General features: G+C 40.6%; 1 protein-coding gene across 2 annotated transcripts in view; it reads left to right on the top strand.

The window, feature by feature from the left end:
- ABCC5 (ATP binding cassette subfamily C member 5) overlaps positions 1-22,332 on the top strand; it is a 56,581-nt gene that overhangs the window by 22,249 nt on the left and 12,000 nt on the right. Inside the window, exons 6-24 of one of the 2 annotated variants that reach the window (XM_086468049.1) lie at positions 2,295-2,528; positions 2,637-2,810; positions 4,132-4,279; positions 4,729-4,877; positions 5,517-5,624; positions 7,366-7,716; positions 9,220-9,291; positions 9,420-9,544; positions 10,166-10,238; positions 10,819-11,022; positions 11,674-11,817; positions 13,579-13,681; positions 14,386-14,570; positions 16,366-16,512; positions 16,853-16,982; positions 17,522-17,675; positions 17,823-17,951; positions 19,314-19,500; positions 20,800-20,889. In XM_086468049.1, the coding sequence (XP_086324175.1) occupies positions 2,295-2,528; positions 2,637-2,810; positions 4,132-4,279; positions 4,729-4,877; positions 5,517-5,624; positions 7,366-7,716; positions 9,220-9,291; positions 9,420-9,544; positions 10,166-10,238; positions 10,819-11,022; positions 11,674-11,817; positions 13,579-13,681; positions 14,386-14,570; positions 16,366-16,512; positions 16,853-16,982; positions 17,522-17,675; positions 17,823-17,951; positions 19,314-19,500; positions 20,800-20,889 (2,907 nt within the window). Of the gene's footprint in view, positions 1-2,294; positions 2,529-2,636; positions 2,811-4,131; positions 4,280-4,728; positions 4,878-5,516; positions 5,625-7,365; positions 7,717-9,219; positions 9,292-9,419; positions 9,545-10,165; positions 10,239-10,818; positions 11,023-11,673; positions 11,818-13,578; positions 13,682-14,385; positions 14,571-16,365; positions 16,513-16,852; positions 16,983-17,521; positions 17,676-17,822; positions 17,952-19,313; positions 19,501-20,799; positions 20,890-22,332 lie in introns of those variants that run through there. The other variant, XM_086468050.1, reaches the window with a different exon arrangement.

The raw sequence follows: 22,332 nt of genomic DNA, 5'->3' as shown, positions 1-22,332 counted from the left end.
GAGCAGCTAGTACCAACTACTACGGTAATAGTCACAGGAGTTCCTTTTCCCCCCTTAGCTTGAGTTTTAGTTTTTGTACTGTAACTTTTTTTTGTAAATAACTTCATGGTGGATTCTTGTCATTAAACTAGATTGAATTCAAATAGTATGTGTCCAGATGCAAATGTTAATTCTGTGTGACTTTTTTCCCCCCCCTCCCTTTTCAAATTCTTTAATCTGCTGTTTCCTCTTTTCTTTCTTCCGGGAAAAAAAAATGGGGGTATAATGTAGCTGGTCTCTATTTCATCACGGGAGATGCTGAATCTATAAAATAGTGCTGAAAATTTGCACTAAAAAGTTTTGGGAGGAATGAGACCCCAGGAAACATCTGCTATCTTTATACATCCTCTCTTGGAGACTTTCAGCAATGCTGTGGTGTGCGAGAAAATGCTTACAGTCTGCGACCATGCTGAGTTACAGCTCGTGAGGAAAAAGGGGGATTTTCACCCCAGTTGCTCAGTGACTCGGTTGCATATGTTGGATTGAATACTGGAAAAAGAAGTCAGTAATCTCCTTAGTAGCTGCAAACCAACTGTATGCAGTTGTGGTCCAAACAATGGATGTAAAACTAAATCCAAGTAAGGAGAAGGTTGGAATGCAATAGATCTGTGAATGTGAGCTCCTCACATTTGTTCAGGGATCGGTATGTAAATTTTCTCAGTGACCATTCTAAACCTCATGGACATCTGGCTCTAATTCGCACCTGTGAAAAAGAAAGAGCAAAATTATTTACAGCATGTTTCCTTGGTTCTATGTGCAGAATTATTTTCCTCAGAACAGATGAATTTGATCTCCTTTTTTTTTCTGTTACTTGGTGCTGGGCTGTAGCTATCAATACCTTTGCTGAAGTAGCGGGGTTTTGTTTTTTTCCTCTTTCTTCAAACTATACAGAACTCTTATTTGCAAAACCTGGTTTAGCCAAGAGGACTTCAACGGACTGTTATGTGAAAGGCTTCTCAAATATTTTCTTTGGTCTCAGATTTTTTTTTGTGGCTTTTTATTGTGGGCAAAGGTAATTCTCTGCTCTGTACTAGCATATCAAAAGCACCAGTATCTTAAAGCATCATTTGTTGAAAAGCTCTCTAGGAAATCTTTTGCTGTCTGTGAAGCCTTACTGTAGGATACTTTTTAAACCAGATTTCAGAATTTGTGCAGCCTCAGAAGCCTTCTCTGTTGGCACCTGCAAGTTTGACTTCTTTTGGACTTCATGAACAAATACTGTTCTGGTTTTGTATCTTTATAATTTTGTGTGTAGTTTCAAACCTAGTTTGTTGGAGGCTAAGACTGACTGTTAGTTATTAGATCTTTATAATTATCCTGTACGTGCAGATTGTATGTTTACACAATGCTCTACCTGTTGTACAGTGTTTTTGAGATGTTACCATTTAAGATGGCACTTTACTTCAAATAAAAGCCTGTTGTTTCGCAGTCAATAGTATTTAATATTGCTGGTGATTGTGAGTTGTATGATGTTACATTGTGCCGTTGGACCACAAAGAGCTGGAGGTGGGAACCGGTGGTTCTGGGGCTGTCTTCTTTCTGCAGGTGATGTTTGAAATGTGATTCCTGAGGTAAAGTGTTTATGTTTTTGGGGCAAGAGGGTATGGGGAGGGATCAAATGGTTCATTTTTGTCTCTTTTTTTTTTTTTTCCTCCCCTGTCCCCAATGATTTGTGGTATTGCGTACCTTGTTCTTTCTGCTTGTTTTTTTCTTTACTATTAAACTGCTGATGTTTATTTCCAGGAATGTTTTGCAAATGTCCTTCTCACTCTTCCCCTCTACAACTGTAGGTACATTGTTCCTTTTTATCAAATAAGCACGTTTGAAGCAAACCAAACGTAAAATAAAAAAGGTCTTAATGTCACGTAAAGGAATGTTTCTTAATGTGCGCAGATGTGTTAAGTAGTGACTATATTTTAAAACTCTTCTATATGATAATGCATTGCTTTCAGCTAACTGACAGATTTATGTTAAGTTAGAAGACACGGAGGATTAGAAGCGTGCTGCGAGGAATATGGTTCCAAATTAAACTCTCTTTACTTACTAAATTTGACTCAGTGCTTGGCTCTCAGCAGGGCTTTGTGTTACAGTACTTCTTGTATTGACACCTTTTACTTCTAGAAAGAAGATGCTTTCTATTTCAAACGGCTCTTTTAAAAGCAAAGTAGCCTACTTATTTCTAACTTAACATAAAGTTGTTGCATGGTCTTCTGGGATGATGGGGTGTTCATGCGAGCTTGCATTTCTTCCTGTAGGCGTTCGTTGTGAAACATCTTTTGGAGTATACCCAACAGAGTGAGTCCAACCTGCAGTACAGCTTGTTTTTAGTTTTTGGCATCTTTATGACGGAAATAGTGCGATCTTGGTCTCTTGCGCTAACATGGGCTTTGAATTACCGCACGGGGGTTAGACTGCGTGGAGCTATCTTGACAATGGCGTTTAAGAAAATTCTTAAGCTGAAGAACATCAAGGAGAAGTCTCTTGGAGAGGTAAGCCGCAGCATCATTTTGGAAATCACAGTGTGGAAAGGGATATGCAATATATTTCTTTGAGAAGGAGCTGTGCTTTAAATTTAATATTCTATATGTATTTTTCAGCTCATAAATGTGTGTTCCAATGATGGTCAAAGGATGTTTGAAGCTGCAGCTGTTGGCAGTTTGTTGGCTGGGGGCCCTATTGTGGCCATCTTAGGAATGGTGTATAACGTGATTATTCTGGGTCCAACGGGCTTCTTGGGCTCTGCAGTTTTCATCCTTTTCTACCCAGCAATGGTGAGTTGGAAAGAGTTAAGATTTGCTTCATTTTTATTAGGTCAGGCATACGTATAGTTCCAAATAGAAGGTGTTGAAATGTGCTAGATTTAGACTGTTTATGGCACTGATAGTTATTGAAGGTGTTTCTAAAGATGGTGTGTGAAGCAGAAATTTGGAAACAGCAAGCTTAAAATGATAAAAATAGCAAATGGAAATAGGGAAGCAGATAGATTTGACTGAGATAAATATGCATAGCTGAATTAAACTGCAGAATGCTCAGGTGTTTGTGGTCAAGGGTGGAAAGACACAGGGCCTAGAGCTTGTGTACAGGAGCTCAGTGTTGCATAAGCACATTGCTCTTGATGTTAACAAAAGATACTGAAAAGCACTGCATCTGGGAGAAGGGTGTTCTTGAATAGTTACTCCTGCCTTTACTTCTGCTGAGCTGTGAAATAGGCTAGTTCAACCCAAAATCTTGCTTCTAAAATGCCCTGTGAGGCTGCTGAAGATTTGGCGCTGTATTCATCATACACCTTTAAAAAGCATGGGGGCCGAATACTGTAAGGTCCAATTTATTTGGCCAACAGTGAGGATTAAAATAATGGGAATTGTATTTGAGGGAAACAAGGAGTGGAGTTTTATCTTTTCCAGTTCTTTTCAGCAGCCCTTTTCTGTTGATGGGGACTCCGAAACAGATTGCAGGAGTATCAAGAAGGGCAAGGAGCTGAGAACTTAAAGTAGTGTGTTGGTTTTGAATTTCAGACCAGGAATGGGATATAAATGTAAGAGTAGCAGATACTTAGAAACACATGTACAAGTATTTCTTTTTAGATTGGTGTAGTAAAAATGTTAAAACTGTTTTACCACCTTCATAGCACTGGCATATGGTAGAAATTGATCTGACTGTGCGAAGTCCAGCTCACTTTTTTGCCCTATGGGACCAGGTTAAAAGCTGGCTAAAACAGGTTGTACTGTTCACTTGCCACAAGAGTCAACTTGGTGTGTCTTTAGGTTAATGGTGTTTGTAGTCTTTGTGCTTCAGAAACTTTAACAAATCTGGTACTATTCAGTGTTGGTAAAAGCACACGCCTTTATTGTCACAAATTTTATTTTTGTTTAAACTTGCTATCATGAGCCCAGTGCTCAGTGCAGTTGGGGTGGGAGGATATGAATAGTGTTTCCAGCCAGACTTTTATGTTAGAACGACAGTTGCCTTGCACCATCCCTCAATCTCTTTTTCAGACTCGAAATTGGCTTTCTCTGGTAATTAGGAGGAGTTGAATGTACTTGCTCTTTCTGAGTTGCCATTAATATTGCATGGTGTTGCCTTTTGTTTCAGATGTTTGTATCACGCCTTACAGCTTATTTCAGAAGAAAATGTGTATCGACAACAGATGAGCGTGTGCAAAAGATGAATGAAGTTCTTAATTACATTAAGTTCATTAAAATGTATGCCTGGGTCAAACCATTTTCTCAGAATGTTCAAAGTGAGTTCACACAATCTATAAATGTTGCCTTTTGCGCAGATGCCGCAGTGCTTAGTAGCCTGGTGCATCCTCCCAGCTTAGTACCATAGATGTTGATGTACATGCAGCATAATAAAACTTTCATCCTTCAGGCTTCCTATTTGTTATGCATGGTGGGTTGGACAGACAGACCTGCTTCTGAAGTTTCACCTTCTAGCATAATGATGGTTGTGGCTGGCTGCTCCATTTTTAAATAAAGTAGAAAGGCCTTTATTCTGATGGAGATTTACAGATCATTATAGTTTGCTCCTCTGTAACTATGGTCTTTATGAGAAGGTATATAACATGATAAATGCTAAAGCGTAGAGTTAGGCCTTTCTTGCTCAGTGTTTATAGTGCTATGGTAGTGTCTGTTGTGTATGTACCGCTGAATCATACTTCAAATGTGGCGCCTCTATTTATATTTCTAGAAATTCGTGAAGAAGAACGTAAAATCTTAGAGCGTGCGGGCTACTTCCAGAGCATCACCGTGGGTGTGGCTCCCATAGTTGTGGTCATTGCCAGCGTTGTGACCTTTTCTGTCCATATGATCCTTGGCTACGATCTTACAGCAGCTCAGGTACCTTACTGCAGTGTTAAAAACATTCTTTACAATATTGCTACAGTAGCTTTTCTGCTAAACCTTTTCTCTTCATAATTTTCTTTGCCTTGTGGCTGTGCCTGTGTGGCCAGGCTGTAGCCTTGCTCAGAGGTGAACATCTGATGGGTGTGGCAGCAGCACATGTAGACTTAGATTTTTGAACAAAAAGCTGTTTCAGTCCTGACCTTCCCCAAAACAGACTTTGAGCTGAATGTAAACAAGCACTGCTGTTTGCTATTCAGGTAGGGCATTGGGATTACTGGATGCTTTTGTTTTACAATGTGCTTGGATGCAAACAGCACAGGTGTCTTACAGCAGGATTTGAACCTGGATCTTCACAAGTAATAGGCTAGTGCAGAATTTGCTAGCTGCTGCTTTCTGTAGAGCTACAAACACTGAAGGTGTCTGTCTTGGTCTGTTACAAAGCATTGGAGAAAGAGTTGGGTAGATCTCCTGCTTCCTGCTGTTCAAGAATATGTTGAATATTTAATTGGCTGTTCTTGGACTGCGGGTCTTCTCTATGGCTTTGAGTTGCTACTGTGACATTTCAGCTCTTAGAAGGTTGGAGTTGTTGATATATTGGTCCAAATGTGATTCTCTTTCTTGTCTCATTTTCAGGCGTTCACAGTGGTCACTGTCTTTAATTCAATGACTTTTGCTCTAAAAGTAACACCTTTCTCAGTGAAGTCTCTATCTGAGGCATCTGTTTCTGTTGACAGATTTAAGGTAAGCGGTCATTTGGCCTTGCAGTTTTAACTGTAAGTGTGGAGTGTTGTATGTGTATAACATACTAAGGGAACATTCGGAAGGTGATGTTTTCTAATGACTGAAAAGATCTTTTTTTCTTTACACTTAGTGCTCCAGATTATTTGATTCTGCAAAAGAAATACAAATCTAGTGAAGAAATGTAGATGTTTAAGATAATACCAGTGTGGGAAGCAAAATACTGTTATTTAATTATTTTAGGATTTTGATGTTGGCCACTGTAAGTGATAGAATACAGGACTAGATGGCTCACAGTATAATAATTCTTAAACTCCCTTTTAAGACCATCTGCATGAAAAGACAGTGCAACATGCCTGCAATGAAATTTCAGGTTTTGTTAATGAAACACTTTTTGGAAATGTCATGTATTATGTAGGCAGCTTTGTACAAACCAGTGGAGTTTTATTTGTAGTCATGAAAAACTGGGGTTTTGTATTTCCAGGCCAAATTAAGTGACTGAAGCTCCACTATATGAATTAAATGCAGTTGTGATCTGACAAAACAGAATCTATGGCAGAAAATTGAAACCCTTATAACAGACAATTCTATCTCCTCCTTCAATCCCTGTGAAGTGAATCCACTGTGTAATTTAGTGTGAAGTCAGAGGACAGGCTTTTATTTTGTCTTGTCTCTTGAAGACAATAATGGATTGCATGTTGCAGAAATTTCCAAATAGGATTCCCTACAAACGTTGACATATGGATTCTGTGTAATGCATTCACAAAACAAATCTGTGTGAGAGAAGAATGGGTTCTACGGAATGGTTTTGAGATTCAATTGCTTTTGAGCATTTTTGTTTCACCTTCTGAGTCACCCGAAATCAGGCTTTCTTAATTCCAAATACACTGAAGGGAATTTTGGATGGGGGGGAAGAGAATGAGAGGGGAAACTATAATGTCTCCCAATTCGACTGTAAACAGTGTAATCTGTGTAGGGAGTGTAACGCAAGGTGGAGATACTCTTAACATCACAGTAAAAATGTAACTGACTTTTTGGCTCTGTAAATGAGTGTGAGCTTTCTTATGAACGTATGATTTGGGCATAGCAATTGCAAGACTAAATAAGGCTGAGAATTCAGAGTTCTTTGATAACAAAAGGCTTCTTAGTTCAAAACATAAATTATATAAGTGGAAGGCATTTTATCTTGTAATTAAACTGTGTGAAAAATCTCTTCCTGATCTGTGTTGATTGTAAATACTGACGGATGTGGTGGAAAACATGATACAATGGACATAATGGCTTACTTACTGTCAGCTAAATTTGTGAGATGACTTTCCCAGCAGAAAAGTTGAAGGCTGAAGTTAAGTCATTCCGTCTCCTTCCATAACGAGTTGGTGTGCAGGATAAGTCAGTCACTTTTCCCCAAAGTGACCTCTCTTCTCCAACCCATCTATTCTGCTTCGGTGTCTTTAATCTGGAAATTAGAGCTGCAGTGTTAAAAGAATAAGCCCCCCTCATATTGCATCTAGAGTATTGCAGTTCTGTAAAAGTCTTAGTGTATCTAAGTGCTTCCACCACATCCAGGAATGCCCCGGCCACTTAGCAGGCCTGGAGTTAGTTTACACTAATGAGCTACCTTTTGCTCTTCAGCTTCCTCCTACTATATAGCCTGATGTGTTTTGCTGCGTGAGTGTGCCGTAGGCTTGTCTCCCAGTCTTGATCAGGTGTCTCATCTTTACACCTCTCTCACAACTCCTATCAGAGTTTATTTCTAATGGAAGAGGTTCATATGATAAAGAAAAAACCAGCCAATCCTCACACCGCGATAGAGGTGAAAAATGCTACCTTGGCTTGGGACTTCTCCCACGCCAGCGTCCAGAGCTCACCAAAGTTGACCCCCAAAGTGAAAAAAGACAAGAAAGTCACCAAGGGCAAGAAAGAGAAAATGAAGCTACAGAATGAGGGACAGCAAGCTGTGCTGGCAGAACAGAAGGGCCATCTTCTAGTGGACAATGATGACCATCCTAGCCCTGAAGAGGAGAACAAAATCATCCACCTGGTTAACCTTCGGCTTCAGAGGACTCTCTACAACATTGACTTGGAGATAGAAAAGGTAAGAGAGAAAAAGGAGGAAATCTGAGCTTGCGGAAGGCCTCATTCTTAGCTGTCCCTTGGAATAGAGCGCTGAGTGTTTTTGCATGAAATGGAGCATATTGCTTTTGTGCACTCCTGTAATATCCATGGCAACTGCAGTATCCAGGATGCAGTGTCTGATCTTGGTGTAAACAGCTGTGCCACTTTAGCAAACTGGATCTTTGCAAACAGCCGATGAAACAGCTGCGGGTTGTATAGCTTTCATGTCTAACTGATGGGATTACTGTTCGTAGCTCTCAGTACAGTATATGAGCCATTGAGCTGAAAGAGTCAGCAGGGCAACAGGGATATCAGTGGCCTATTGGTGGATGGTGTATTCCTGCAGCCATTTGATAGTTTTGCAGGGTTTCAGCTATATTCTGGATGAATGTTTTGGGAGATTAGGTGTTCTAATGGAGCATAACAGTACTTTTCATTGAAGAATGTGCGACTTTTCTTGAGAGTTTTTGTACAGTAGAAGGACACAGAGATTTTCAAGAACTTAGAAACAGTTCAAGTTTACTTTCAAAGACGAGTGAAAACATGTAAAATGTCGAAGAAAAGGCATTGAATTTAATACATGATATCTTTTACGAATACAGAAGTTTTGCAGTCTGGCAGTTGGATGTTGTAGTAATGTGATCGATGCGTTTATCAAGATATTTATGGTTAAATTGTCTCCTGCAGTCATATGAGTAGAGGGATAGTTTGAACTATTTTAAACTATAACCCCCCTATATCTTAAACTTTTGAGAAGGATGCATATAATTTAAAAATAGCCTTGAAAAAGAAGTACAGAGTTACTTAGAAATGTAAAAGCTCATTTTCTATCAGAAGTTTGTAAATGAGAGGAGGCCAGCATGTGTTCTGTGAGTGGCTATATACTTCTTGTCCACCTTACCTTTTTTTACAAAAGGAACAAAAATAGTTTTGATGAATTATTTAATGTGGGTATCAACCCACCCATTTTATTGCAGAGAATTGCTTCAAAGTGACTGGATTCTAGCCTTTCCTTGGTATGTGTTCCTTAGCAAACTGCATCTCATGGGCAAGTTTTACTCGGCCCATATATCCTAAATTCTGCTTGTCTTTCAGTCTTTCCCTCTTTTTATCTTTCCTTACTGCTCTCAAATGCCACTCTTGGTGCATTCTGTTCAGGCAGGCCTTGGTGCTTTTGGCTGCATGCAGCATTCTCTGCACCTGTGTCAGGCTCAGTCAAAAGGAAGCTGATCTTAAAATACATTCATTTTTACCTATAGAGTTGACTTCAGTCTTAGTCCGCTGTGGGATAGCATACACTCTGTATTATTTGAGTGTTAAAATACCGACTGTCTTGCCTTTTTCTTTTGTCTGTTATGTGTCTTTTTCAGCTGTCATTATTATCCACCTGTCTGTCCCCTCAGAGGTACTAAAGGTAGTCCAAATTCTGAAAGGAAAGGAAAATGTAACAAATGAGTACCTTAATTTATTTTTTTCTGTCTAGGGAAAACTTGTTGGAATTTGTGGCAGTGTGGGGAGCGGAAAAACTTCACTTATCTCAGCAATTTTAGGACAGGTGAGAAATTCTGTTTTGACTACTTCTGCTCTTCACTTTCCTATCTCCTATTTCACTTCTGTACTCTGTAGAAGACTATGTACTCTAAACACGGGATAGCATAATTTCACAGTTTATCTTTAATTTAGATGACCCTGCTGGAGGGTAGCATTGCAGTAAGTGGAACGTTTGCATATGTGGCCCAGCAGGCCTGGATTCTCAACGCTACACTTCGGGACAACATTCTTTTTGGCAAGGAATACGATGAAGAAAGGTTTGTCAGAACTGTTTGCTGATTTTCTTGAAAACTTAGTAATTCTTGCCCCAAATGTGGGAAAAATTTTAATGTAGAGTACACTGCAGTTAAAGCCTATGTATCCTTTTAGATTCTGTCTTTAAGACTCCTTGAAGTCTCATTTAAGAGCGTGCCTCTCTTGCATGTGGTCACTGAGGCTGATGGCTGTCAGTGCATGTCGTTGCTCACTTGCAGTGAGGGCTGTACCTCATGCTGGAGTACTGTCTGATCTGCTTTTAGCAGCTGCTGTGGAGCAGCCCTGAAATGGCATTTGCTCTTCTGCCGGGACTTGCCCTCTTTAAACACAACAACTGCTGTTTACAATGTACTGTCACCTTCCATGGCTCTCCCTGAGTGGGGGCCTTTCCTGGGGTCTGTCCTAGCTATCCCTTTAAAGAAATTGCCTCCTTACCTTCACTGTACTGCAGAAGCAGGTGATTAATTATTATCCTCAGTTTCCTCCTGGTAATCCAAGGCAGATCGTTTGTTTTAGGCTGCTGGAATGGCTGCTGTTAGTAGAAAGTGAGATAATGCTGTACTAGCTTGATACTTGGAGGGGGGGAAACAGTGTTCTTAACTATATATCTAATTGTTCTTTAGATACAACACGGTGTTGAATGGTTGCTGTCTAAGGCCTGACCTAGCCATCCTTCCAAATGGGGACCTGACAGAGGTATAAATTTTGCTTGTAGTAAACTATTTAGTGGCTGGAGAAAAGCAGAGTTTTGGTTTGATAGACTGGACTGGAGCGAGGGGACCATCCATCTGGTATGCATATAAGCCAAGCTGTTGAGTGCACCTTCTTATGCTAAGCTTATCAATGCAGGCCCTGAGCTATTGAGAGTTGTGCCATGTTTTTGACTTGGATGGTGACAATTTGGGAGTTTTTTATAGTGTTGTAAATTTAGCTACCTTAAGAGGACCTATTTGAACTTGATTTAAAATAGCTAAGAAAAAAGCATGACTATGTTAATACAAAAAGAAGTTAAATAAGTGAAAATGTACTGCCACATTTCAAGGATATTAGCCTTGAGTTTAAATGGATAACACATTTTAAAGAAGTGGGCACCTAAACTAAAATATATGTATGTGTTAAAACAGTATAGAATTTTATGGTGTTTTTCTGTGTGTGTGTATAAATAAATATATATTAAAAATATTATGGTCTGCTTTGTTCTGGTCACCTCTTGAGCTTTGAATATCTGTGTTGCATGGTGCTGTAGAAATAAAATAATGGGTGTGTGTCTGTCCAGATTGGTGAAAGAGGGGCTAACCTGAGTGGAGGACAGCGTCAGAGGATCAGTCTGGCTCGAGCCCTGTACAGTGACAGGAGCATTTACATCCTTGATGATCCCCTTAGTGCCTTAGATGCTCATGTTGGAAATCACATTTTTAACAGTGCAATAAGGAAGCATCTCAAGTCAAAGACTGTCCTTTTCATCACTCATCAGCTTCAGGTACTACATTTCTCATACTTTCTTTCTTGGACTTTCTTGAAATACTGTTTAGTCAGTTGCCTTCACACTGGAAATTTCGATGCCCTGACCTGTTACAGCAAATATGTCTTTGCAAGTATGCGCCAAGGTAGGTTTGCAAATATGCACTAAGCACAACTAATTCTTTATTTGATGCCAGTGCTGCTTGGTGCCTGATCTGGGCTGGTAACACTTGGCTAAAGAAAATTTACCAGAGAAATAAATACCTTGTTCAAAACCACTTTTGTTGACTTGCTATAGAGCTAGTTTGTCACACCAGAAAAACTTAGATTTGGTGTCAGTAAATCAGAATGGAGGTATTCTGAGATTTTTTTTTTGCTACCTTCTGTGCATAGAAATATTAATGCTTAGTATATCGGTATTTGCAGTGTTTAAGTATCCTGGATTGTGTCTTCTATAACAGATTGGTTTTGACAGAACATAAAAACTTTTTATTTGCGTACAGTGGGAGTAATCATGCTGCTATTGTCAATGCAGGACCTTTAAAAATCGGATGTGTGTTATTTCGGAAGAGATGTGTTGTCTATAAATTACTGAAAATGATTGTGTGGGAGAGTGTCTGATTATTGGACATAATGATAAAAGGCTTGTTCTTACTGCCATTTTCTCCAGTATCTTGTTGATTGTGATGAAGTGATCTTCATGAAAGAAGGCTGCATTACTGAGCGAGGAAGTCATGAGGAACTGATGAATTTAAATGGGGACTATGCAACTATTTTTAATAACCTACAGCTGGGAGAAACACCACATATTGAGGTACTTGTTTGTTTATTTTACTGCTCTGAATGATGACTTTTCTGATGAGATGAACCAAATGATGTAGTTGGAAAACTGGAAAATGGCTTCACATGTTCATTTGTTGATCTGGCCAATGGATTTCCTGTGGAATAACCTGTGCTTCATTAGCACTTCGTATTTGCAGTCACAGTTTGTATTTAGGGAGTGCGTAGTAGAGAAGACTCTGCCAATGAGCTCATGAGTTGGACATGAAAGTAATCTATCGTCTCCTCTGGTGATGCTCAGAGCAGGAAGCTTATTGTCTCTTTTACTGTACACCTCACTTCTCCTTAATTTACCTCCAAATCAGCACAGACCTGGACCAACCTTTGGCTGAAGCAATCCTTACTGGTTTGTTACTTCTTTTTGACATAGGGTATGACTGAGGCACAGGAAAAGTGATGCAACTTGACAAAAGTTAGATATGACTTTTTTGAAATGTAACTGCAAATGCTTTGGTTTGGGGGGTTTTGAGGAAAAATTACTGCTCGACGCTGCTTCTGTTATGAAACAATGGCTGTAAATGCAAACTTGGAATTGTACTCTAGCATTTTAGTTGGTGGGAAAAATGTAGATCTAGAAAATAGAACCATTTGGTAGGACATGCATTTCAATTTTCAGCAATTTAATTTTTCCCACCTTTCTCCCGTTTGTTTCCTGAAGTTATTCTTTGGAGTAAACAACTTTGTTGCTTTTTATTTGATGATGATTTACTAAGTTTTGTGTGCATTTTCTCTTAAGAAGAGATTAAAAAGCGCATCCGCAGTTTATTTTTTAAGAGATGAGAGACTCCTTGTTATCAAATTGCAACATTTAAAAAGAAAAAAGTTTCTGGAAAGGTAGCATTGTGATAAATGTACAGATATAGAAGGTGCTTGGTGAAATTTTCTCTTGGAAGATGTTAGTGAAAGAAGCAAAAGAATACAATGCGTTGCTCTATATATCCTTTCCAAGGCATGAAGATTATAATTCTGCCACTTCAAGTTTAATGTAATGATGGTTAATGCTAGATTCTCAGTCTACAGAGAAAGTGAAGGTCAGCTAAGCATGCAAACATTGGCTTCAAGGAAGCATTAATTTGCATTCCTGATGGGATAAGAAGAAATGGGTGGTAAAGTTAGAGTCTCTGTGGTTTGACACGTGTGAGATGTCTCTTGTCACATAAAGTGAAGATGCTGTGTAGTGGGTTTCAATCGATGTAGGCTGAACAGGTTGTAAATTCCTTTTGTGTGAAGGTGGCTGGGTTTAGAATAGCAAATGTGTGTGCGGTTTAGTATTTGGACATTGGATTTCTGGAAGACCAAGTTAACATGACTTCATCCTAAGAGACATTTCATGAGAGCTTTCCTGAGTGTAGTAGTAGGGTATTTGGGGAGAAAAAGCCTTTTAATAAAGTTGTGAGTTATTTTTACAAGGGACAGGGGGATTGTATCTTTCTCTCAGAAGTAGGGGTGTCATTCCTCTACCATGTATGTACATAATGTCACTGATTCTGGAAATTAACCTTGCACACAAGCCGTACAGGTTGATAGCAGTTCAGATTAATAGAAGAGGAGAATTTAATTCACCAGAGTTGTCAATCATCCATAATAGCAGCGAAGTCAATATCCTCCTTGATATGAATGCAAAGCTATTGGAAGCTGTTGTCCTTGGGAGGCAGCTTATAAAAAGTTTGGGTTCAGATGTGACTATGTCAAAGCAAATTACTCTGGTATGTTTAGTGTCATTATTTTCCTGCAGATTAATCTAAAGAAGAACACAAACAGTTCACTGAAAAGACCCCAGGATAAAAGTACCAAAACAGGGTCTGTGAAGAAGGAGAAAGTTGTAAAGAAGGAAGAGGGTAACTATGTAATCAGATTTCTCGCTGTAATTATTTTATACACCAATAAGCTCAAAACACTTGCTTTCAAAGTATTGTGAATGTACTTGGGTTTTGAAAGCTGTCTCCAGTCCTGGTCACTCAGTGTGGTTGATAGGACACAAGCAGTGGGCAAAGAACCTTCATTAATTCATTAAATATAGATGCCTGTACAATATTTTTAAGTTCAATCAGGCTGCTGCTGGTCAGGTGCCGTTGACACAAAGGAGCTTGTAGCACCCTATCTCCCCCACCAGCTCTCCCTCCTATACTAAGAGGGCAATGTGCATAGCTTGGTACTCGCAGCGTCCTAGGCAGGACATGGCATTTATGTGTGAAGAACTGGAAGATCTGACCTCTGTTTTGTGGATTTCTCTGTTTACTGTTAACTTTGAACCTTCAGCAGGGTTTAAAAAGCAATAGTGAGGCTGATACAAGCCTAATGTTTAAGTCTGTGCTGATTATGCTTTTCTTGGACACACCGTGATGTGAATGATTCTGCAGAGGAAATGTGACTTTCTGAAAAACTGAACTGTTGAGTTCTACGTCTTAAGTAATGTCTGTCTTTCTGAAAGTACTCTGTACAGTTTGAAAATGACTGTAGTTTTGTGTATGTTCACAAGCTTACAGAATTTTCATGGAACATCTTTCTTTTCCTCATTTCTTCCTCCTCTTTTGTTTCACAGGCCAGTTGGTCCAGTTGGAAGAGAAAGGCAAAGGCTCTGTCCCCTGGTCTGTTTATGGTATCTACATTCAGGCAGCTGGAGGCCCCTTTGCATTCCTTGTCATCATGGCACTGTTTGTGCTGAATGTGGGCAGTACAGCTTTTAGCAACTGGTGGCTGAGTTTCTGGATCAAGCAAGGCAGTGGAGTAAGATAAATAGCTTTCCTACTCTCTTGTGTCTACCAGGCAGGGGAATTGCTCTCCTAGACTAATCCCAAGCAGTCCTATGAGACCAAATGGTACTTCCTAATTTAAGCAAGCTGTAAGGGGAGGCAATCTCACTAGAGAGTTAATCTCCAAGAATAAGAGAGCTCCACTAAGAAAGATATAATAACTCATGTGGTTTTAGGCTGCCCTCTTGTTCCTTGTTTTGGTTAGTCTAAGAAAAAGAAGTGAAAATGTGAAAGGCACCAACAAACTGCAGGAAGAATTGCTAATTGTAGTGCTGGCTTTTGTCTGAACGTGACCTTACATCTGACAGGATAACCTTGTTAAAGTATACAGCTTTAAGTCGGATGACTTTTGGGAGTTGCTTTGAAGACTGTGATGACCTGGGATGGTTCGGAGCTTTTCCCACTCTAGGGGCTTTAATTGCAATTCTTGTTGCATTTAAAGATTCAAATGTAACTGCAAGATTTTTTTTTTGGTGATGTCATGGTCCACTCAGTGGACTTGCGATGGTTTGTCTGCTATGATCTCAAAGTGAAGATGACAACGCCAAAGGCGTTTGCTGCAATCAAACAGTGAAACTTTGCCCATAAAGCAGCGTGCCATAGGTAAAGAGGGTGAAAGGAAAGGAGAAAGTAAAGTGAAAAGAGGAAGATCAATAGCTACCACCATGGGTCTAAGGCATCCCTATGGTCCCAGGTCCAGGCAGCGTCCCGCCAGTCCTAATGATCGTCGTGATCCTTGGTGGGGAAAGCTTCCAAAGTTTGGGTGCTGAGGAGCCCCTTTTTATGCCAAGTAGCACCCCTTGCTGCTCCTCTGTATCTCCGCCTCTTCTTGGCTCCATCGATGCTGATCGATCCTTCTTGATAACGGTTCTCAGGCTCATCCCTGGCGCTGGAGAACGGCACAGCGCTCCTTAGCCAAAACAGAGCCGTCTTGCCTCCACAAAGCTCCCTCCTTTGGCTGTTATCTCCCCCACAAGGTTTCTAGAAGGGAGAAGCAGATAGCAGCATCTCTATCATTTTGCTGTTTCCTGCCAAAGGCAGCCCTCGTCCTTGCTCTGTCCAGGGCATAATGACCTTACAAGCCTGGAATTCCGTTTCCAGGATCAGGAATTGCTGCTCAGGCAGGCCGCTGCAGACTCATGTCAAGATGTTAGCCTAACTTCTGGGGTATTTTACTGTCCATATCCCTGATGACAAGGTTGAGACAATGCTGGTATTGGACTGACTCTTACAGGTGAGGGGAGCAAACTACTAACCTCAGAAGAAATAATGAACTGCAGATGGCCAACAATATTAAAATAAGCAGAGGTCCTTCAACATACTTAAAGACTGAAAAAAAGAGAATGAGAATATACACTAGTGTGACAGTAAGGAATTTACTGCATACTGGCAGAAAATAACAACTGTATTTGATAAGAAGACAATGTACAACCTATCCAAGGAGAATTTTAATGTATAATAGGAGTGGTGGTATGCATGTGTCTGGTGTTGTTCAGAAGAACACAGGAAATAAGCATGAAGTCGGTATTGTGGTATTATTTACAAAGATATTGTGGGTAAAAGGCTGAGGGCTACAAATCTGCAAGTCAAGTATGTCTGCTAGGGAGAACTTTCTGAAGCATTCAAAGATCACTGAAGTACTTTATTTAAAGAAGAAGTATCAAATATGTTGGGAGGGGACAGGATAGTTGAATTCTGCTGCGTGTAATGTGTACGTGATTAACTTGTGTCTTAACTAACTATTCACTGAAACTTTGAATTTTCTGCAGAACACCACTGTGACTTTGGGAAATGATACTGTCATAAGCAACAGTATGAAAGATAACCCTCGCATGCATTACTATGCTGGCATCTACACACTGTCTATGGCAGTTATGTTGATTCTGAAAGCTGTTCGTGGCGTCGTCTTTGTAAAGGTATGTGCCAATGCTGCTGTTTCTTTTATATCCATCCCTTTGCCCCCAGCCTGCTTCTGCATATTGCTGTCACCATGGTTCTTTTGGCCACCTCCCAAGAGAGGTTTTGAATGAGGAAGTCAGACCATGGATTGTGAGGTTTCCATAAGTCATCTCTTGGGGCTGCACCATGCATTCCATTAAACTTCAGCCCAGTTAATAGCTTCCTCCCGCTGGTTGGAAGCACAGAATGCTTGGTTGGAAGCAGAAAATGAGCAGAATGTTTTGGTCCCCAGGGGAGGGGCAGTGACAGGAAGGCAAACATCCTTTCATAATGCTGCAACATTTTCTGCATTGTCAGGGAACTCTCAGAGCATCCTCAAGGCTCCACGATGAGCTTTTCCGGCGGATTCTGCGTAGCCCCATGAAGTTCTTTGACACTACACCCACTGGGCGGATTCTCAACAGGTTTTCCAAAGACATGGATGAAGGTATCTCACTGTATGCGCTGTAAATCCCACATTCAGACCACCGAGTTACCTCCTTAATACTCTTCAGTCTCTTGCTGTTGGAGTGATCATACCCTATTGCCAAATGTGTACTTGTAATAGACAAAGCAGGAATTGGGACATACCTGGTTATGAGTCTAGAAGGCAGCTGATACCTCAAGTCTGTCTGTTCACTTAAAAAGAAGAAAATGTGCTTTTGTACCTACAAGCTGCACATGGACTCTTAGCAGTTAATGCAGGGGGAACCTAGAGTTTCAGGGTGAAGCTGATGTGCAGCAAGGGTTGTAATTAGGTCAGAGTTGCATCAGTGCTATTTCTGCAAATGGGAATAATTGGACAGACTACTAGCATCTCAGAAGATAAAAGCACCCCTAATGAAAATGTAAATTTTTAATTTGAATAAGCCATGAAAAATCACTGTCCTTGTCAATGATAATGTACAGCTGGACTGAATTGCTTTATATAGGTTGTTTTAGTTTTCTATACTCAAGGTCTTCTTCTCTTCCTTCCATCTTTTCCAGTTGATGTTCGTTTGCCATTTCAAGCAGAAATGTTCATCCAGAATGTCATTCTTGTGTTCTTCTGTGTGGGGGTGATTTCTGGGGTTTTCCCCTGGTTCCTGGTGGCAGTGGGGCCCCTCATTGTCCTGTTCACGGTTCTACATGTTGTGTCTAGGTAAGTGCGTCAGCTGCTTTGACTAAAAATAGAGACACTTTGACCTGTTTGTAAGGACATAGGGTTCTTCAAGTATACGTGCATTAATGTAGTGGTTGGCATTACGGTGGTTGTATGTGTCACTTAAAGCTGCTTCTTTTTTTCCAGAGTCTTTATTCGAGAGCTCAAGCGTCTGGACAACATCACGCAGTCTCCGTTCCTCTCTCATATCACATCTAGCATCCAGGGTCTCTCCACAATCCATGCCTACCACAAAGGACAGGAATTTCTGCACAGGTCAGTCTAGGTGTCCATCTGAGTTGTGAAGCACAAAGCAGGATGCAACACTCAGAAAGATTTATTAGTGGGGTCTATAGCTGATGACATGCATTGCCTCTAAGAGTGAAAGTTACTTTTTGGGGGGCAAAAATGAGGAAGAAGGAGGCTACAGAAAACTCCCCAGTAGCCAACCGGGAAGAACAGTGGTGGAGTCCCAGGTGAATGCCCTCCTCTGGGTGGTACAGCAGGTGGCCATGATAATGGTGAGGACAATTTTTTGGCCATACTTTTTCCTTTGTAGTGTATGCTTTTCATCAGGTCCCGCTCATACTTTCTAGTGGTTGTTTCTCCTTGTGATGGTGTTAGCACTGGTTAGAGCATGCAAACAAAACCTCCATGTGCATATTGATGAGCTGTTAGTCTCTGTGCAGATGTGTAGTTGGATGGCATTTATCAAGTATTTGAGTGATCGTTAGCCACCTTGTGCACTATGCTTGGTTTTTCTCTAGTATAAACTAAAATCTGCAAAATAAATGTTAGTGAGGGAAAGTGAAGCATTTCTCATGTGACTGGTAGTTGCTTCCCCTGAGAACCTGCCATAACAGTATCAGGGTTGTGCAGGCGCAAGGTCATGAGACCAACAGTGTGGGAGCACAGGGAAACTTGCCACAGAAGCTCTGGAAAAATGCGGCTACACCAGCTTAGATGAAAGGTTGCAGAGCTGCAAATAGCAGTCCCTTAGCATTGCTGGTGCTAGAGCACTAAGGCACTGCATGTGCTGAGCAGCAATGATCGGTGTAAAACTTGAGATGGATGATGAGAAAATCAAGTTACTGGCTTTGTGACTCTCTCAAGTGTCTCCCCTTAAATATACTTTCTCAGCTCTGCAGTGTCAGGATTGTAAATTAAGGGGTTATTGGTGTGTTTTAATTAGTATCACCAATCCTATCAAACCTGTAATTTTACTTCTACATTTGTGGTTAAAATAACACCTATTCTGTGCGTATTCTGAAGCACTGATGCTGTTACCTGGGGAGTAATCTGTAGCAATCAAGCATCCTCTGGAAGGTCTTGCATAGGTGAAGTTGTGGTGAAAGTGTGTGCTATGTCCCTGAATTTTGATTCACCCCAGTGTAGTTCATTGTTGTACACAGAAACTTGGTAATTTGACTTCTGAGAGTTTGAGCTAAGTAGGTATTTGACATTAATCAGGAAAGTTTGTAAACCCTGCTTTCATGGCCTAGTTTGAGATTTTATGTCAATGACAGACTAGTCTTCCCACCCTGAATTCTGATACTGGAACAGGGATTTAAGTAGCTCTGCTATTTGTAGAACATGAGGCTTGCGGAGGACTACTAACCTTTCCTGTATTTGTTTCAGGTATCAGGAGCTCTTAGATGATAATCAGGCACCATTTTACCTGTTCAGCTGTGCAATGCGCTGGCTAGCTGTGCGGCTGGACATTATCAGCATTGCTCTTATTACAACCACTGGCCTTATGATTGTCTTAATGCATGGCCAGATTCCTCCTGCCTATGCTGGGCTGGCTATCTCATATGCTGTGCAGGTATGTCCACATACTGTAATATTTAATTTCTCATTTAATGTAGTTATCATTAGTAAGTAAAAGTAACACACCATTGAAAACTTAACGCCCTAGAATGGAAAAAGATACTTACCCCTTTTGGCAATGGAAGGGAAAGCAATTCAGAGTCAGGACCTTTTGCTAGCAGCCAGATTACTAATTATGAGGAGCTAGGTGCTTAAGACTGTTTTGGTGAGCTGCCTCTTTTTAAATGAAGTAGAAACTGTTTTAGGCTTTTTGTATGCTGCAAATTGCAGTTTTCCTGGATATTTCCAGAAACTTAATTGACGGTAGATCAGGCATCTGCTAAACTGATGTCTTAACGTATTGCCTGCAGTATGTTTTCACAGTGAACAGCATCCAGTGTCCCAGCTATGCAGGTTAGGTGGACGTCAGGGCTCAGAATACTCGCTGTTAGAGCTGTTGCTTGGCCTTTTCTGCCTCCTGGTGGTAGTAAGGTGAAATTACAGAACTTAGACGACTGGTATTTAGAGCTGTTCCTTGTGGGAAACCTTTCTAAACTGCCGGCTTTCCAAGTGATTCATAAATTATGGTTATTTTAAAATTAGCTGTTAACTAAAATTAACTTGCCTTGGGCACCTTAGCTAGATGGTGCCCAATGCCGAGAGTGCTTGTATCAAATATCATAGAATCATTTAAGTTGGAAAAGACCTTTAAGATCATTGAGTCCAGCTGTTAACCTAACACTGCCAAGTCCACCACTAAACCGTGTCCTGAAGTGCCACATCTACATGTCTTAATACCTCCAGGGATGTTGACTCCACCACTTCCCTGGGCAGCCTGTTGCAATGTTTGACAACACTTTCAGTGAAGAAACATTTCCTAATGTCCAACCTAAACCTCCCCTGGTGCAACTTGAGGCCATTTTTTCTCTCATCCTATCACTTGATACTTGGGAGAAGAGTCCAACCCCCACCTCACTACAGCCTCCTTTCAGGTAGTTGTAGAGCGATCAGGTCTCCCCTCAGCCTCCTCCAGACTAAACAACCCCAGTTCCCTCAGCCACTCCTCATAAGACTTGTGCTCTAGACCCTTCACCTTCGTTGCCTTCTCTGGACACGCTCCAGCACCTCAATGTCCTTCTTGTAGTGAGGGGCCCAAAACTGCACACAGCATTCGAGGTGCGGCCTCACCAGTGCCTAGTACAGAGGGACCATCGCTTCCCTGGTCCTGATGGACACACTATCCATTAGGTTTGTCTCTTAATTCAATAATAAATCACAGCTTTAAATTTGTCTTTGTTTTCTCCCATTGCTCCAGTTAACAGGGTTGTTCCAGTTTACAGTCAGACTTGCTTCAGAGACAGAAGCTCGCTTTACCTCAGTGGAAAGGATCGATCACTATATCAAGGTAGGACAATAATACGTACCAACTGCCTCTTGTAAAATTTCTTGTTCCTTGTTATGTTGCTGGCATAAGAGAAGAGAAAGTCAGCTGGAGTTTGCGTTAGTACAGAATGTATGTTTCTGATCTTGTAAACATGTTAGTGCATATGCTGTAATGCTGCAGGGTGGACATGTTTTGTGAAGCACGTGTATAAGCATTGGCAGGATGAATGGCATAAGAGCTGGTAGGTAACTAAGCTTACAGGCATCGCTTGCCTGGTATCACTGAAGTTACTATAAGGATATTGAAAGTTTGCTGAGGCTCTCAGGAAAGAGTGGAGTGTGTGAAAGGGGTAAATGGGAATTCAATACAATATTTTACAGTAAAAGGATGGTGTTCTGGCATCCTTCATTCCAAACCTAATGAAACTCCTTCATTTAAACACAGATAACTTTGTTACTTTATCTACATGTAATTCTGCTTCATGCTAGTAAGTCTACTTCTTTTTCCACAGCTATATATAACACACTTGTTTCTACAAGCTTAAAAAGTAAAGGAATTGCTGTCATTGCAAACACGAGAAAAGTACTAGGTTAAAAATGAGAAACATGGCAGGCTAAATGCTTAGCAAGCTGCTCTGATTGCTCCATTTGTCTGTAACCCTTTCTTCATAACTAGGATTTGTTTATGTAGAACTGGGCATAAGTCAATGGTGAAAGTGTAGCCAGGAGAAAGCCTTCTACTGCATCTGGTCTTTGAGATGGAAGGCTTTTTCACTTAACACATAATACACATTCCCTCTGAACTTTGGAGGGAGATACATATCTATTTGGTAAATTTGGGCTAGAAATAAATCCTCTTGTGGTGTTGAAGTAGAATACTTCTGTGTAAGGAAGACTTGGTGACCATAAAAGCTGACAACTGTGTGTCAGATACTGCCTGGTATCTCTCACTGGGGCTCAGATAGCTTTATCACTGTCAGGCCTTCAGTGGCAAAACCTATAGCTGTAGGCTATTGGTTTACTGGGTTTGTGTGGGGTTTTTTTTTGTGGTTGTGTTTTTTTGTTGTTGTTGTTGTCATTACTGTTTGTCATTTATATCACTATTAAGCAATATTTTCTGTGATTTTTCTTATTTGGATCTCTAGACAGCCATTTTATTATGAAACTGTAAAACTAGTTTGACTGTAAAGTGAAGGGGTGGGTGAGCAGTGAAACACTATGCAGGTTCTGTGTCTTACTAAGTCCCAGGCTTGGCTTCTTTCAATGCAGGCTCTCAGATTGCTGTTATGAGCACCAAGCTCAAAGAATTGGAGTATTATTGTAGCAGTTTGCTGTTCTTCTGAAATCCTTGCGGTACAATTAACCTGCCTCTAAGTAGATGTTGCAGATGTCCACAATTGACACAAGTCCCTGTGGGATCTCTCTAGTCAATGTAGGAAATGGATATCTCCAGAGGACAATTTAT

Source organism: Leptosomus discolor, chromosome 7 (assembly GCF_034619465.1).
Source record: "Leptosomus discolor isolate bLepDis1 chromosome 7, bLepDis1.hap2, whole genome shotgun sequence".
Lineage (NCBI taxonomy): Eukaryota > Metazoa > Chordata > Aves > Leptosomiformes > Leptosomidae > Leptosomus > Leptosomus discolor.
The sequence above is the reverse complement of the archived record's forward strand: the minus strand, read 5'-3'. Positions and strand labels throughout refer to the sequence as shown.